The 16978-nt window shown below is 45.7% G+C and overlaps 1 protein-coding gene across 2 annotated transcripts in view; it reads left to right on the top strand.

Moving 5' to 3' along the window:
• Positions 1-16978, top strand: part of LOC148542034 (ATP-dependent translocase ABCB1-like) — a 179931-nt gene that overhangs the window by 114621 nt on the left and 48332 nt on the right. For both annotated transcript variants that reach the window (XM_088476416.1, XM_088476411.1), the window contains exons 9-10: positions 6236-6360; positions 8592-8769. In XM_088476416.1, the coding sequence (XP_088332542.1) occupies positions 6236-6360; positions 8592-8769 (303 nt within the window). The remainder of the gene's footprint in view (positions 1-6235; positions 6361-8591; positions 8770-16978) is intronic.

The raw sequence follows: 16978 nt of genomic DNA on the forward strand, positions 1-16978 counted from the left end.
TCGGGTTTTCCCGCCTGACTCGGAGCTGAAATCGAGGCAAAACCTCATCATCCCGCCTTCCGGATCTCACGGGTTGTGGATTGTATAAAAGGTCCCCGCATCGGCGCCATTTCTCACTCCGGCTGTGGACAGTGAAGAGGGACGGTGGGAGCTAGGATTGGCTGGGCTGTGTTGTGCTGCTGTTGTCCATAGGGGCTGTGTCCACTCAGTCCATAGGGGCTGACTGGGCTGTGTTGTGCTGCTGTTGTCCATAGGAGCTGGCTAGGCTGTGTTGTGCTGCTGTCATAGGGGCTAGCTGGGCTGTGTTGTGCAGTCAGTTGTCCATAGGGGCTGTGTCCACTCCAAAGTCTATAGGGGCTGGCTGGACTGTGTTGTGCAGTGTCCCATAAAGGCTGTAGTTCTAGAGGGTTGCTGTAGTGTTGTCCAGGGGGTGATCTGTCCATCGTCGGTGCTCCCCCAAAGTGCACTCCAAAAAAAAAAAATGTTTCTGTGTTTGTGAATTGTGTGCGCAGTAGCCGCACGTGCATCAACAAAGTAACATCAAGCGTGCGCCAGTGTCATAAGTAAAGGGCCGGGTGGCTTGACCGTTAAAGGGTGCTGTAACCCCCAAAGTGCACTCCAAACAAAATAAAAAATTATTTTCTGTGTTTGTGAATTGTGTGCACTGTGGCTACACGTGCATCAACAAAGGAGCAGCGCCAAGCATGTGCCTGTGTCATAAGTAAAGGGCCGGGTGGCTTGTCCGTTAAAGGGTGCTGTAAACCCCAAAGTGCACTCCAAAAAAAAATATATATATATTTTTGTGTGTTTGTGAATTGTGGGCCTGATTCAGAGCCAGACGCTCTGACAGAGCGCTCGCTCTGAATCAGGGCCGGCCCTCTGGTTTTTCAGAATGGCCTCCTGGCCGCTCGCATAGCTGTGGGTCCACCCACAGCTATAGTGGGCGGCCATGATGATGGTCGCAATGGTCAAGACCACCGCGACCATCAGGCTTGCGACGAGACCCTTGTGGTAGGGTCTCATTGCCGCAAGCCCAAGAGTGCTTTCGGCTCTAACAGAGCTGAAAGCACTCCCACTGACATCACTTGTGATGTCAGTGGGGCCGGCCCCAGGCGGTAGGCGTTCCCATGGGTATGCCTCCGTCTGGGCAGCCACACCCCCGGCCTGCCCACCTTCGCTATCCAAGTCTCGCGCATGCGCACGATGGAGCCGCACCGTTGTGCGCATGCGCTCTGGGCCACCATCGACCCGCTTGCGAGCACATAGTGCTTGCGAGCGGGTCTGAATCAAGCCCATTAGCCGCACATGCATCAACAAAGTAATGCCAAGCATGCGCCTGTGTCATAAGTAAAGGGCCAGCTGGCTCGTCTGTTAAAGGATGGTGTAACCCCAAAAGTGCACTCCAAACAAAATAAAAAAATATTTTCTGTGTTTGTGAATTGTGTGCACTGTGGCTGCACGTGCATCAACAAAGGAGCAGCACCAAGCATGCGCCTGTGTCCCATAAGTAAAGGCCCGGCTGGCTCATCTCTTAAAGGGTGGTGTAAGCCCCCAAAGTGCAATCCAACAAAGACCCGCTACGACCGACAGCGCCGGTCGTAGCGGGTCTCTTTCCAAAGGGGGCGAGCTGTCGATGTTGATTGACAGCTCGCCCCATTTGGAAGGCGGGCCGGGGGGGGTGGCAGCCCAAATGGAGGCGTTCCCATGGGAATGCCTACCATTTGAGGGAGGCCCCACTGACATCACTAGTGATGTCAGTGGAGAGCTTCCGGCTCTGACAGAGCCAGAAGCTCTCCGGGGCTTATAACAAGTGAGACCCTACCCTAGGGTCTCGTCGTAAGCCCCGATGGTCGCGATGGTCTCTGACCATAGCGACCATCACCCTAGCGGTCGTTAGAGCTGTGGGTGTAAACCCACAGCCTAACGACCGAAACAGAGGCGGGCGGTCAGGATGCAAGCGGCCGCCCAGTCTCTGAGCGACCGCTTGCATCCTCCGACCACCTCTGAATGAGGCCCCAAGTGTGGTGGTGGTTGCGATGCCTGACCTTCCCAGCACTGGACGGGAAGAGGTGGCTCTTTCCAACATTTTCACGCCCTCTGCAAGTGCTGAAAGGAGCACCCACAGTCCACTTGCTGATATGCAAATTGAAGATGTCGCTGTTGAAGTACAGCAGGATGAGGATACTGGTGTAGCTGGTGCTGAGGAGGAAGTTGGCGAGGAGGATTCTGATGGTGATGTGGTTTGTTTAAATCAGGCTCCGGGGTAGACAGTTGTTGTCCGTGGGATGAAAAAGCCCATCACGGTCATGCCTGGGCAGAAGACCAAACATTCCACCTCTTTGGTCTGGCAATATTTCTATCCAAATCCGGACAACAACTGTCTTGCCATATGTACCATATGTAAAGGTGAAATAAGTAGGGGTAGGGATGTTAACCACCTAGGAAAATCCTCCCTTATACGTCACCTGCAGCACGTTCATAAAAAGTTACTGTCAAGTTCAGAAACTTTGGCTAAGACCACAAGCAGACCAGGGACACCTAAATCCCTTTGTCCTGTTGTATCCAAGCACCTGCAAACCACACCGTCAACTCCCTCCTCGTCAATTTCCTCCTTAGTCAGGATCGGAAGTAGTCCTGCAGGCCATGTCACTGGCATGACTGACTCTCCTATCCGGGATTCCTCCGGAGGATCCTGCATTGCTATGCCTACTGCTGCCGCTGCTGTTGTTGTTGCTGGGAGTCGTTCATCATCCCAGAGAGGAAGTAGGAACACCACTACTTTTACTAAACAATTGATCCTCCAACAGTCCTTAGCGAGGAGGATGAAGCACGACAGCAGTCATCCTGAAGCAAAACGTATAACTGAGGCCTTGACTGCTATGTTGGTGTTAGACGTGCGTCCGGTATCCTCCATTAGTGCAGTGGGATTTAGACAATTGATGGAGGTAGTGTGTGTCCCCGGTTCCAAATCCCGTCTAGATTCCACTTCACTAGGCAGGCGATACCGAGACTGTACAGAAAGTCAGAAAAAGTGTCCTCAGTGTCCTCAAAAATGCGGTTGTACCCAATGTCCACTTAACCACGGACATGTGAAAAAGTGGAACAGGGCAGACTAGGGACTAAATGACTGTGACACCCCACTGGGTAGATGTATCACCTTACGCAGCAACAACAGCAGCGTCACCAGTAGCAGCATCTCAGAAATGCCAGCTCGTTCCAAGGCAGGTTACGCTGTGTATCACCGGTTTCAGTAAGAGGCACACCGCCGACAACCTCTTAGAGAAACTGAGGGAAATCATCGCCCAGTGGCTTTCCCCACTTAGACTCTCCTGGGGATTTGTGATATCTGACAACGCCACCAATATTATGCGGGCATTACATCTGGGCAAATTCCAGCACGTCCCATGTTTTGCTCACACAATAAATTTGGTGGTGCAGAATTTTCTGAAAAGCGACAGGGGCGTGCAGGAGACGCTTTGGGTGGCCCGAAAAATTTCTGGCCACTTTCGCCATTCAGCGACTGCGTGCCGAAGACTGGAGCGCCAGCAAACACTCTTAAACCTGCCACACCATCACCTGTAGCAAGAGGTTGTGACACGGTGGAACTCAACCCTCTATATGCTTCAGAGGATGGAGGAGCAGCAAAAGGCCATTCAAGCCTATACATCCACCTATGGCAAAGGAGGGGGTATGCACTTGACTCAAGCGCAGTGGAGAATGATTTCCGTGTTGCGCAAGGTTCTCCAGCCCTTCGAACTTGCCACACGTGAAGTCAGTTCAGACACTGCCAGCTTGAGTCAGGTCATTCCCCTCATCAGGCTTTTGCAGAAGCAGCTGGAGAAAGTGAAGGAGGAGCTAAGACGGAGCGATTCCGCTCGGCATGTGGGACTTGTGGATGAAGCCCTTCATCCGTTTTGCCAGGATTCCAGGGTGGTCAATCTGTTGAAATCAGACCACTACATTTTGGCCACCGTGCTTGATCCTAGGTTTAAAGCCTATGTGGTATCTCTCTTTACGGCCGACACAAGCCTGCAGAGGTGAAAAGACCTGCTGGTGAAAACACTATCAGCTGAAGCGGAACGTGACACGTCAGCAGCTCCTTCATTTTCTCCCGCAACTGGGGCTGCCAGGAAACAACCTAGGTATCCTAAGCAACCCGCTGGTGGTGATGCAGGGCAGGCAGGACCAAGTTTGGACATATGGTCCGGACTGAAGGACCTGGCAACAATTTCTGACATGTCTACTGTCACTGCATATGATACTGCACCATTGACAGAATGGTGGAGGATTACATGGGTGACAGCATCCAAGTAGGCATGTCAGACAGTCCATACCTGTACTGGCAGGAAAAAGAGGCAATTTGGAGCCCCTGTACAAACTGGCTCTATTTTACCTGAGTTGTCCTCCCTCCAGTGTGTACTCCGAAAGAGTGTTTAGTGCAGCCGGGAACCTTGTCAGTGAACGGCGTAGGAGGTTGCTTCCACAAAATGTGGAGAAGATGATGCTCATAAAAATGAATTATCAACTCTTCCAGGGAGACCAGCCTCCAGAACGTACAGAGGGACCTGTGGTGGTGGATTCCAGCGTGGACAAATGAATACTCAGTGAGGATGAGGATGTACACAACACTGAAGAGGGGGAGGAATCGGTGGATGAGGAGGATGAGGATGACATCTTGCCTCCGTAGAGCCAGTTTGTGCAGGGACAGATTAATTGCCAGCTTGTTTTGTGGGGGCCCAAATGAAACAATAATTTCAGCCACAGTCGTGTGGCAGACCCTGGCGCTTTAATGATTGGTTTGTTAAAGTGTGCATGTCCTGTTTATACAACATAAGGGTGGGTGGGAGGGCCCAAGGACAATTCCATCTTGCACCTCTTTTTTTTCTTTGCATTATGTACTGTTTGGGGCCTAGTTTTTCAAACTGCCATCCTGTCTGCCACTGCAGTATCACTCCTAGATGGGCCACGTGTTTGTGCCGCCCACTCGTGTCGCTTACATAGTCATCCAGCTACCTCGGTGCAACCTTTTGGACATAAAAACACTATTGTGAGGTGTGAGATGTTCAGAATAGCCTGGAAATTAGTGGACATTAAGGTTATTGAGGTTAATAGTAGCATAGGGGCAGAAAAACACACAAATTCTGTGATTTTAGCTGTTTTTATGCTTTTTTTCAAAAAAATACAGATCCAAAACCCAGAACCCAAAACACGGAAGGGTGGTTTTGGTAAAACCAATCCAGATCCAAAACACGAAGAAAGATCCAGATCCAAAACCAAAACATGAAAAGTGGCTGGTGCACACCCCTAGTGGCAGCATATATTTATAGCCACTAAGGGCTGTATGGGACATAGAGAGTGCTGGATTAACCACAGGGCAGCCAAGGTTATTGCCAGTGGCATCACAATGAGGGTGCGGGCCGGACCAGGGTGTCACTCTCAGAGGGGGTGACACCAAAATGCCGGCTCCTCCTCAGTGACAGGATCCAGATGCTGCATTGTGACATTATCCTGGAGCACACCCAGCTCCTGTCACAGAGGAGGAGCTGACAGTGCAGGCACAGGTTTCCACGTGCAAACTAGCATCTTCAGGGTTGCTGGGCACACCCCATGTCCTATCGTAAAATCAGGATTTTCCGATAGGACATGCCCCCTTTTGTTAGGCCACTCCCCCTTTTTGGACACGCCCGGGTCTGGAGTGCGCACCAGGTGTCACCAGACCCAGTGATGCATCTGGCTGTTGCCCAGGGCCTCCCACACATAGCTATATTACCAGCATGGGGGGCTCTGTGACATATGTGAACTGAGGTTTCTGTGTGGCAAAATGTGAACTGGGGACCCTACAATGGTGCTGGGAGTATTTTTACATTATACTTTTTAATAGCATCGCCAGCATATTATATTGACAATTCTATTGGTAGTGGCCCCACAATTATTTGCCATGGGGCCCCCTCAAACTTTTATCTTGCCGTGGATATAAGAATTAAACAGAACATTGGTGACCAGCAGGTGGCGCGGCAGAATGTCATCACTCCCTTTTTTTTTTTTTTCTGTTTGGAGAAATTAGCTGCGCTTACAATTGAGATATAATTTTTTTGTGCAACTTTTTTTTAAATGAGCATCTTATAAAAACGTAATTTTTTTTATATATTTTTTTTTTATCTTCTTCATGACGACTCTCACAAATAGTCACCTAAACAGATGGAGGAATTGATATTTTATGTGTTTCATTTCACAGCTTCTTGCTACTTTTACAATGAAGGAATTATCTGCTTATGCAAAAGCCGGAGCAGTGGCAGAGGAGGTCATTACAGCGATACGGACAGTCGTTGCTTTTAACGGACAGGAAAAGGCATTGACTAAGTATGCTATATTAGTACTACTAATGCATTTTTCTATTGTAGAATCCTCCATTGCCTGAGTGGCTAATTATGAAACCCTCCTGTAAAGCGATACTAAACCTCACTCTGTTGGCAATGAATTTCCTGCATACTTTTCTCAACGCTAATATTGCAGTAATGATTACAAATGTATACCAAAAAGTAAAAATCCCCCAAAAATCCTCAAGATGGAGCAGGTACACTATTAGCCAGCAGCTGTGAGGAGGGATGTCAAAACCTCCTATAGATCTCAAGAGGACCTCTATACATGTATAGGAAATGGCAAAACAAAAATAAAACCAGTGCTAATGGAAAAAGTGTATTATGTCACACATATATAAACTACTAAATGGAAATAAGACTTGCGGGCTAAGGTATAAACATGATATAAACTAGGGATGTGCAGGCTCGGTTCTACTCGGTTCCGTTCGTTTTTTTTTACCGAATCTTATTGGCTATCCAAAACTCGTGACAGCTGAAACCCAATAAGATTCGGTAAAAAAACCGAACGGAACCGAGTAGAACCGAGCCTGCACATCCCTAATATAAACAGTTGTATTCTATTAAGAATAGTGATAATTAAAAAACACAATGTAATACGATGAATTAGAAGATTATAGCACCATTTGTGTGTCCATTTAAATATTCAAAAGATTAGTTCACTAGTCATTAGAAACCAGCCCACTGACTCTTCTGAGTTTGGATGATTGTGACTAGTATTGCACAGTATAGAGAAAGCTCAAGCATGTAAATGAATGGGATATTACCAGGCTTGACAAGGGGGAGTCCCAATTAGCAAGATGATCCTTTGCACAGTTGTAGAGGTCCTCTAGAATCCTTGTGAGTAGCTATATCCTGTAGTAGGACTGGGGAGCAGTGATTGAGTGTATCAGGAGTCAATAGGTACCATATATGCAATCCTCATTGTATGCAGGAGAAAGTAAAAAACACCTACTTGTTTCTCCATGGTTCCACCCATGGCTTCATCAGAGGTATGTACCATTGCAGACAGAGAGCTGCTTAAATACCCTGCATCCAACAGGTCGCACCACCCTAGTTACGGCCCTGCTCTGCACAAAAGCGCATACAAAATGTATTAATACCATTGTATATGACTCCATTTATACCACCACTTACGCTACAACACTACACTATGGGACATATTTCTTAAACCTAAAACAAAAATAAAGTATCACCAGAATTTAAGAAGGGGGGACTGTAGCAGATATTTGTTTCCATTCCCAAAAGTAGCCCCCATAAGTTTCTATGCTTGCACATGTCCACAGGTGCAGTACCACGGCTGTGTCCAAACGAGAAAGTAAAGTGATTGCACTTTACTTGTGGCTGATCACTGAAATGGGGAGATGTACTGTTCCTTGGAGAGTGATAAAGTACCAGCCAGTCAGCTCCTAACTGGCACTTTACAGGCTGTGTTGGAAAAATGGCAGTAGGAGCTGATTGATTGGTACTTTATCTCTTGCCTCTTTTTCACTCTCCAAGGCTTAGTACATCTGCCCCACATGCTCTTATCAGAGCCTCTGTCCTGGCGGGGTGTGATATGAAAAGTTGACATTCAGAAGGTCAACACCAGAATGTACTAAGGTAGAGTTGCCAGGTCAGTACCTGTTAGGAATGTCGACATGGACTTTAGATTGACATCCAATATGTCGACATTAAAAATTGTCACAGTGCTCCTAATGTCAATGTTTATAAAGTCTATATAAAGTATTTTTATTGTTTTAGACTAAACCTAAACACTGTATATAAGAAAAAAAATGCATGTTGACATTCTTGTCAACATTTTACCCATGCAGACATTTTTGAATGTTAACATATTGGATGTCGACGGTTTGAATGTAGACATTCTGACCAGATACTGTCCTGGCAACGCTACCTTTAGTACATTCCCCTGAAAATATTTTTTATTGCAGTGGTAGTTTCGGGGGCAGAGCACACCTAGTAATAATACATATGCAGAGATGAATGCATCCACATTTACACAGCTTATCTTACTTGTTATCACTCTGTGCATGTTCCAGAACCATGTGATCCAGAGTAGTACACAAAAAAATGCATCTCCACTTGTGCCTGAATGGGTGTAACTGGGCTTTAACGAGTCGTTCTCATGTAGATGAACTCGTCTGAGTTGCCCTTTTTCACTTTTTGTGGTTTCTTGGAACATTCTACATTGATGTATATTTGTTTCCCTGGCAGGTATAGTGCCAATTTGCGAGATGCAAAACAAGCGGGTGTAAAAAAGTCTGTAGCAACGAACGTGTCAATGGGGCTAACCCAGTTCCTCATCTTTGGAGCGTACGCCTTGGCTTTCTGGTATGGAACAAAACTAACTGTGGATGAGAAGGGCACATACACCATTGGGAAAGTTCTGATTGTAAGTGAAACCTTTCACTTCATTTTAATCGAATAATAATCAGAATTAAACATTAGCATTTTTGCTATAATTGATGATTCCAGACATATTTATTATTCATGTACATACAGTTACAATGTAGTGGTGAGAAGTTCTATAAAGTATTTAATTTAACAGTTATTTATATAGCATCGGCATGTTATTTATCATATGTTAATGCTTGCTTATAATAATTATTAGCCTCTCGGACAAGTAATCATCATATATTTGTGTAATATAAATGTTCTATATACTTTTTTATTACTCAAATAACCAGAACATTTTTAAGTTACACCAGGGGTTCCCAGCCAAGTTCCTCAAGGCACACTAAGGGGTAAATTTAGTAAAGTGAGAGTTTTTAGAAGTGAGTGTTAGAAGAGATGTTGCCCATAGCAACCAAACAGTTAAAAACTTTGGCTCCCAGTATGCCCCGAGCCCTCCTCCATATATACCCCGCCCCTAGCCATAGGACTTCAGTTTGTTCGTTTGGTGCTGAGGCAGTCCTAACCTTTCATTTTATGATTTATTTTATTTTATGTTTTCTTGAGTTGGCAGTACTTATCTTCTGTATAAGACGCACAGGCTGCAACTCCATCTACCTTCGCCAGGCCGCAACATCAGTAATTGGGCTGGTTATTACGGCAGGTCGTGGCTGATCTTAGCTAGCAGCAATGCTGCGACATGGACTGCACCGGGTGCTCGGAGATGTCAGGTAAGTCGATTCCTCGCTTGCGGGGAATCGCACGCGGCAGTCCTTGCTTCTAAGTGTAGAGATGCACCAGAAGCCGGTGCTGTAAGTAGCAGGGATTGTCGGCGTCCAGCCGGGGCCTTATCATCTGATGCCGGGGATCGGCAGCAGACCCAATCTGCTGCCATGCGGCTAGCGTACCCGGTTGGTTAATGCAGCTTAGGAGAGGTAGGCGCTCCCCCGGCAGCTCTTCTCCCGACCCAGATGCAGTCCTGATGAATAGGTGTTGCTCGTCTAGGTTGCTCTGCCTGTCCTCCACGTGTATGAGATGCTCACGGTCCACGCTCAGTGCACCTGGCAGCTGTAGTCTCAGGAGGGTCTTGCAGTCTCCCTGTATACCTCTCCTTTGGTTAAAGTATACAGTGCTCTATATCCTACTATTACTTTGCGTTGCTGTAGTTGAATTTGAGCCCATTGTAATTATATTACATATGCATTGTATGTGATTGTTTGCTTGCTTGATTTTCTACTGTCAATTATAACTGTCACTGTTATTTGTTTCTGAGTGCCTTACATTCATTTAAGAATTTGTGAGGGTGGTCACATTACTGTGCACTTATTGCATTTACTTTAGACATGTCTAAAGATAAAGGGAAACAAGAGGGGGAGCCACCTGTGTCATGTAAATCATGTGCAGCATATGGGCCTGATTCAGACCCACTCGCGAGCGGCTGTCCGCTCGCAAGTGGGTCGATGTTCTGCACTGAGCATGCGCACGACGGAGGGAGCTCCGTCGTGCGCATGCGCCAGACGTGACGAGCGAAGGACTTTCCTTCGCTCGTTGTGTCTGATCAAAGGGGGCGTGCTGTCGATTTTGATTCACAGCACGCCCCCTTTGGTGGGCGTGCCGGGGGCGTGCCTCCCTGACGGGGGCGTTCCTAAGGGAACGCCTACCGTCAGAAGCCAGCCCACTGATAGAGCCAAAATCACTCCGGGCCTTGCGGTTGAAAACCTCAACCGCAGGCTCCGGCACGCAGTTTCGATGGTCGCGATGGTCAAGACCATCGCGGCCATCAAACTGCACGCTTGTATAGGCTGTGGGTGGTGACCCACAGCTATACGAGCGTCCAGGAGGACGCTCCATAGTTATGGAGGACGGCCCTCATTCAGAGCGTGCGCTCTGCTCAGAGCGTACGGCTCTGAATGAGGGCCTATGTGTCCTCACAGGATGTAAAGGAGGGTTTGTGTGCTGTTCGTTTTAAAGAGACATCTCACCAGTCCGGTTTACCTGTTGTTGGACAAGAGCTATCATGGGTGACCTCTTTGTCGCAGGTTATAATGCAGGTGGTGGATCGTTTGGCTACTACAATGATGCCTCCTTGTATGGGTTGTCCACATATGTTTTCATCTCATGGGCATTCCTCTATAAAGGATATGGGTAGCCACTCTTGTCAGAGTATGGCACAAGCTCATGTGGATAACAGACAGGTAGTGACTAAAAAACCTAAGCGTAAGTTGTCTTTATCACTAAAATCATTACTCACTACTAATTCTTCTAGATCTCTCTGCTGCTTTTGACACTGTTGACGACTCTTTTCTCATACAAACACTACAATGTCTAGGTCTTCAGGACAAAGCTCTTTCTTGGTTCTCTTCCTACCTATCTGATCGCTCTTTTACTGTTCGTTTTTTTTATTCTGCCTCCTCTTCGCTACCTCTATCAGTTGGAGTACCGCAAGGCTCTGTCTTAGGTCCTCTGCTATTCTCAATCTATACCACCTCTCTTGGCAAACTAATCCACTCTTTTGGATTTCAGTACCATCTGTATGTGGATGATACTCAAATCTACCTATCCTCCCCAGATTTATCACCATCGGTATTGGTCCGTGTCACTGAATGTCTTTCTGCCATTTCATCTTGGATGTCATCTCGCCAGCTGAAACTTAATATTTCTAAAACAGAATTAATTATATTTCCACCAACCAATAACAGTTACCAACCTGATCTCTCAATCCCTGTTGATAACTCGACAATCCAGCCTGCCCCAAGAGCTCGCTGCCTAGGTGTCATAGTTGACTCTGAGCTGTCCTTTGTTTCCCACATTCAATCTGTCTCAAAATCATGTTACATACATCTAAAAAACATATCCAAAATTCGACCATATCTCACACAAGACACTGCAAAAACTCTAATCCATGCAGTCATTATTTTCCGCATTGACTATTGCAATAGTCTCCTTACTGGCCATCCCAAAAACAGGCTATCACCATTACAATCCATTATGAATGCAGCTGCGAGGCTTATCTTCCTTGCCAAATGTTCATCGTCTGCTGCTCCGCTCTGTCAGTCTCTCCATTGGCTGCCAGTTTTCTACTGTATTCAATCTAAAATACTTTTACTTACACATAAGGCTATTAACCAAACCACACCAACATACATCTCTTCACTCATTTCAAAATATCTCCCAACCCGACCTCTCCGCTCAGCACAAGATCTGCGTCTCTCATTCCCACGCATTACTTGCTCCCATTCACGGTCACAGGACTTTCTTTGTGCTGTACCCACTCTATGGAATGCCTTACCATGCACAATATGACTTTCCTCTAGTCTCCAATCCTTCAAGCGTTCCCTGAAAACTCACCTCTTCAGGCAAGCTTATCAGATTCCAGAACCCCCCACATAACCTACATAGCTTCCATATATAATTGCATCCCTTTTCACAGTCCACACATAACCTCATACATTGTCTGTCTTTCACATTCTCCTGATATTTGGCCGACATTCCTGTGTGACTGGATCATGCAGCCCACCAAGAAACTCTGCATTCTGATTGGATCAAAATGCCATATATAGCACCTAAGCTTATGTATCAATGCCTATTTCCCTATAGATTGTAAGCTTACAAGCAGGGCCTTCCTACCTATATATCTGTCTGTTATTACCCAGCTTTGTTCTATTTATGTTTCCAATTGTAAAGTGCAATGGTATATGCTGCGCTATTTAAAAAAATTGTTAATGAATAAATCTTAGTCTGTACAAACACATGGATTCAGAGGTATCATCGGATAGTCTGATGATGCACAGGATTCATCTCGTGACTCTACTTCTGGTGAGGAGGATCATCCATCCACTGTGGGCGCGGTTAAATCAGTCCTAGATATTCAGGATGATGAACCCACTCATAGTAAGAAGTCTATTATGTTTAATAACCACCGTAAGGTGGTCAAAATGGTGTTTCCTGAGTCTGAACAGCTCACTGAGCTGATTGAGAAGGCATGGGGAAAACCTGATAAGCGATTTTTTTGTTGATAAGAGAATAAAATCATTGTACCCATTCCCACCTTTGGTATGCGATAAGTGGGAGGTACCTCCCTCTGTGGATGCTCATGTAACGCATTTTATGAAGAAGGCTACATTGCCTATTCCCTCAGCTTCATCTCTGAAAGATTCTGCAGACAAAAAGATTGAATCTTGTCTTAAAACATTTTTTTTTCATCAACTGGAGCGGTTACCCGTCCGGCTTCTGCTGGAGCCTGGGTAGCTAAGGCAGTTGAAGAGTGGATTGGAGCATTTTAAGATTCTCTACCAAACGCTACCAGAGAACAGATGGTGAATATTTCCTATATGAAGGAAGCTGCTTCCTATCTGGGAGGAGCTGCAGTGGATGCTGGAATTTTAGCTTCTAAGGCATCAGCAGCGTCCGTAGTGGCCTGGAGAGCCCTATGGTTAAGATCTTGGAATCTATTGAATCTAAAAACCCTCAACTGGTTTATCCATGTTCCCAAATTCTGCATGGAAACTCTCAGGTCAATTATTTTGGCTATGGAGCCGGGAGATTACATGATTTCAAGGTTTGCTGTCACACAACAACATTACCAGTTTCAGGCTCTACCTTTTGGCCTTTCTATGGCTCCCCGGGTATTTACCAAAATGATGGTGTCATGACTGCCTACCTCTGGTGTCAGGGAGTCAGAATATTGCCATATCTGGATGAACTTTTGATATTGGCATAGACTCTGGTGGTGTTACAACACCATCTTCAACTGACCATAGCCTGTCTACAAAGGCGTGGCTGGATCATCAATTGGAAGTAATCATCACTTTCTCCAACACATTGCTAGATTCTCAGGCACAAAGGGTGTTTCTGCCAGAGGACAAGATTGTGGCATTATCAAAACGAATACACAAGTTGATACGCAGAAAAAGAGTACCCATCCTGTCAGCAATGCAGATACTGGGATCAATGGTATCGACCTTCGACATGGTGGCCTAGGCTCATTTCCATTCCAGAACAAACCACAGTAAAAGATACTGAAGGAATGCTAAGTGGGATGGATATTCTAAGATGAGGGAAGCAGCTATATAAAGAGGTTAGTCAGACCTCTGGAGAGAAACAAGCATAGGATAATATATATGTTTATTGTATTGTTTGATTCATTAATTACAGGGTAATTTGCACCAGCTGCCAATTAGCAGCAATTTTTGGTAGCTGCTATAAATAAGCTTCATCACAACCATATTACCACCTTTGATAAAGCTGTGATTTTGGCACAGCGAAACACGCCAGATTCTGGTTGTCTTTATCCTCCACCACTTATTCCAAACACCAGAAGAGTGCCAGTCACATGGTTTACCTAAGTGCCCATCTAACCATACCATCTCATCGCCATACCTGTGCCCAATGGACCAGACCTTTGCAGAAGCCTGCCAGCACTGCTAATTAGGACCCCACATTTATACTGGACATTGGACTTGGTAATTATTCAGCTTGGACTATTACAGCAATTAAGCACTGATACACTTGGATTCCAAATAGCTTCTGAGCACTCATGGACTAGTTCTATATATGGTGGATTGGATGATGCTGTTTTATATTTAATGTTTCCATATTGATTTTTTATACATATGGTCCATATTGATTTTACATATGTTCTTATGTCATTGTTATTAAATACAATTAATGTGCAAATTATCCAGATTAGCACTGTTACCTTTGTTTTATGCACAATTCCATTCCAGGCCTGCAAAAGTTGATTCTCTCCAGGTGGAACGGACAGTATAATTCAATATGGTCCCAGATGATCTCTCTCACCTCAAAGATTTGTCACTCCCTCTTGTGGTGGGTAAAAAAAGGAGCATCTAAACAAGGGTTGCCCATTCTGGGTTCCAAATTGGGTGCTCCTCACCACAGACGCCAGTATTCACGGATGGGGAGCAGTGACAGGTAATCACACTTTCCTGGGGAGATGCAGATCAAGAAGGTCATCTGCCAATAAATATTCTGGAACTGCGAGCAGTGTACAAAGCATTTATCAAGGCACAGGACAAGCTTCAGGGCAGGCCTGTCCAGATCCAGTCCGACAATGCGATGACAGTAGCCTATCTCAACATCAGGAAGGCACAAGAAATCATGCGGCCATGAAAGAAGTGACAAGGGTTCTCATTTAGGCAGAACATCATCTTCTGGCCATCTTGGCAATATTCATTCTGGGAGTACTCACTTGGGAAGCAGACTTCCTAAGTTGCCAGGACATACAAGCCGGATTGGTCTGTCCATCCGGGAGTGTTTCAGCTCCTGGTGAACAAGTGGGGTCTACCAGAGATAGATCTCATGGCATCATGCCACAACCACAAGGTCCCCAGGTATGGGGCCAGGTCCAGAGACCCATCAGCAGCCTTCATGGAGGCACTAGCAGTAAGATGGGACTTCAGGTTGGCGTATCTCAGCCCTCCAGTTTCCCTGCTTCCAAGAGTTCTAAGAAAAATCAAGCAGGAAGGCAGAACAGTAATACTGGTGGCAACATTTTGGTCCAGACATTATTGGTTCACTGACATACAGTAGAGAGTCTGTCAATAGACAGTCAATATCCTTATCCTTTGTGGCAGGATCTACTAATGCAGGGTCCCTGTCGACATCCGGACTTGTCCCGTCTAGCTTTGACGGTGTGGCTCTTGAGACTTCCATCCTAAAAACAAAGGGGCTTTTAGTTTGGTTATTCAGACGATGCATACGGCAAGGAAGCCTGCTTCTGCCTGCATCTATTACAGAGTTTGGCATTCCTTTGGTCAATGGTGTTTTCATAAGGATTATGATCCTAAGGTATTCAGAATTTCCAGGATTCTGGCTTTTCTGAAGGCAGGATTAGATATTGGTGTCCACCTGGCTACTTTAAGAGTGCAGGTTTCTGCACTACCAGTCTGGTTCCAGAAGAAGATTGCTTCATTACCAGATGTTAGAATTTTTTTCCAAGGCATTCCACAGGTAGCACCGTGGCATTTGTCTTTGGTTTTTAAGGGGTTACAAGTATCCCCAATTGAACCTTTAGAGTCTGTAGATTTGAAGTGATTGATAGCAAAGACAATTTTTCTTCTTGCTAACTCATCTGCTCGCAGAGTCTCAGATTTGGCAGCTCACTCTTGTCGCTCCCCATTTTTTATTTTTCTCCAGGATAGAGATGTTCTTCATACAAGGGAGGGTTACCTTCTTAGGGTAGTGTCCCATGTTCATGTAAATGAAGAAAATTGTGGTTCCAGCTTTTCAGGCTCCAGACCTTTCTGTAGGTGAAGCCTCCCTGGATGTAGTTTGTGCTCTTCGTATTTATGTTAGGAAATCAGATTATCTTTTTGTGTTATATGGTTTTCACAAACAAGGATGGCCAGCTAGTAAACAGACTCTGGTGACATGGCTATGCATGACTATCTCCCAGGTGTATACACAGGCTGATCTTTCTGTCCCATGTATGGTGACAGCACATTCTACTCAGTCTATAGGGCCATCGTCGGCATTTAGTCATGGTACCTCTGTTGAACATTTATGCAAGGCTTCCACGTGGTCTTTTGTCCACACTTTTCTTAGGTTCTATGCCTTTGATACCTTTTGCCTCTCACAATGCTTCTTTTGGGCGATGAGTTCTCTTTTCTGCTCAAGAGCGTCCCCCACCCTAGGGGAACTGCTTTTTTAGTTATGGTAGACTTATCTTGATAACTCCACTCCATGAAGGCATATGGTCGTCTATAGCAGCAGTGATGGCATTTTCCCTGGATTACCCCTCTTCTCGCTCTAATATGATTCTCAGCCTGGACTCTCAAGACCTTTGGCACAGTCTCCTATCCATGTATAGACAATATACATTAGAACAATCCTGCACCAGTATTTAGAGGACCTATAATTTTAATTATCCATTAACTATTGGTTCTATATCTGTTATGTTCTGGGTTGTTTGTGGACCCGGGGTGGTAGCAGGAGCGATTACAGAAGCGGGTTTGAATATAAAACTAGGTTTTTTAATAGGTGCTTGAGTACACATAAAATATGGCAGTAAATAAAAGTCCAGGTATATATAAACGTGCACTAGAGTTCTGTGGTGGGAGTAATGGGTTAATGTCCAAGTAGAAACAATTAGGACTGTCCAGGGGTGTGCAGGTAGTGAGACTGGAATAATCAACCAGGTATGCAGGTAGTGATGTAGGAAATAATAAGCCAGGTATGCATGTAGTGAACTA

This window comes from Taudactylus pleione, unplaced genomic scaffold (genome assembly GCF_031769625.1).
Source record: "Taudactylus pleione unplaced genomic scaffold, aTauple2 ptg000016l, whole genome shotgun sequence".
Taxonomy (NCBI): Eukaryota; Metazoa; Chordata; class Amphibia; order Anura; family Myobatrachidae; genus Taudactylus; species Taudactylus pleione.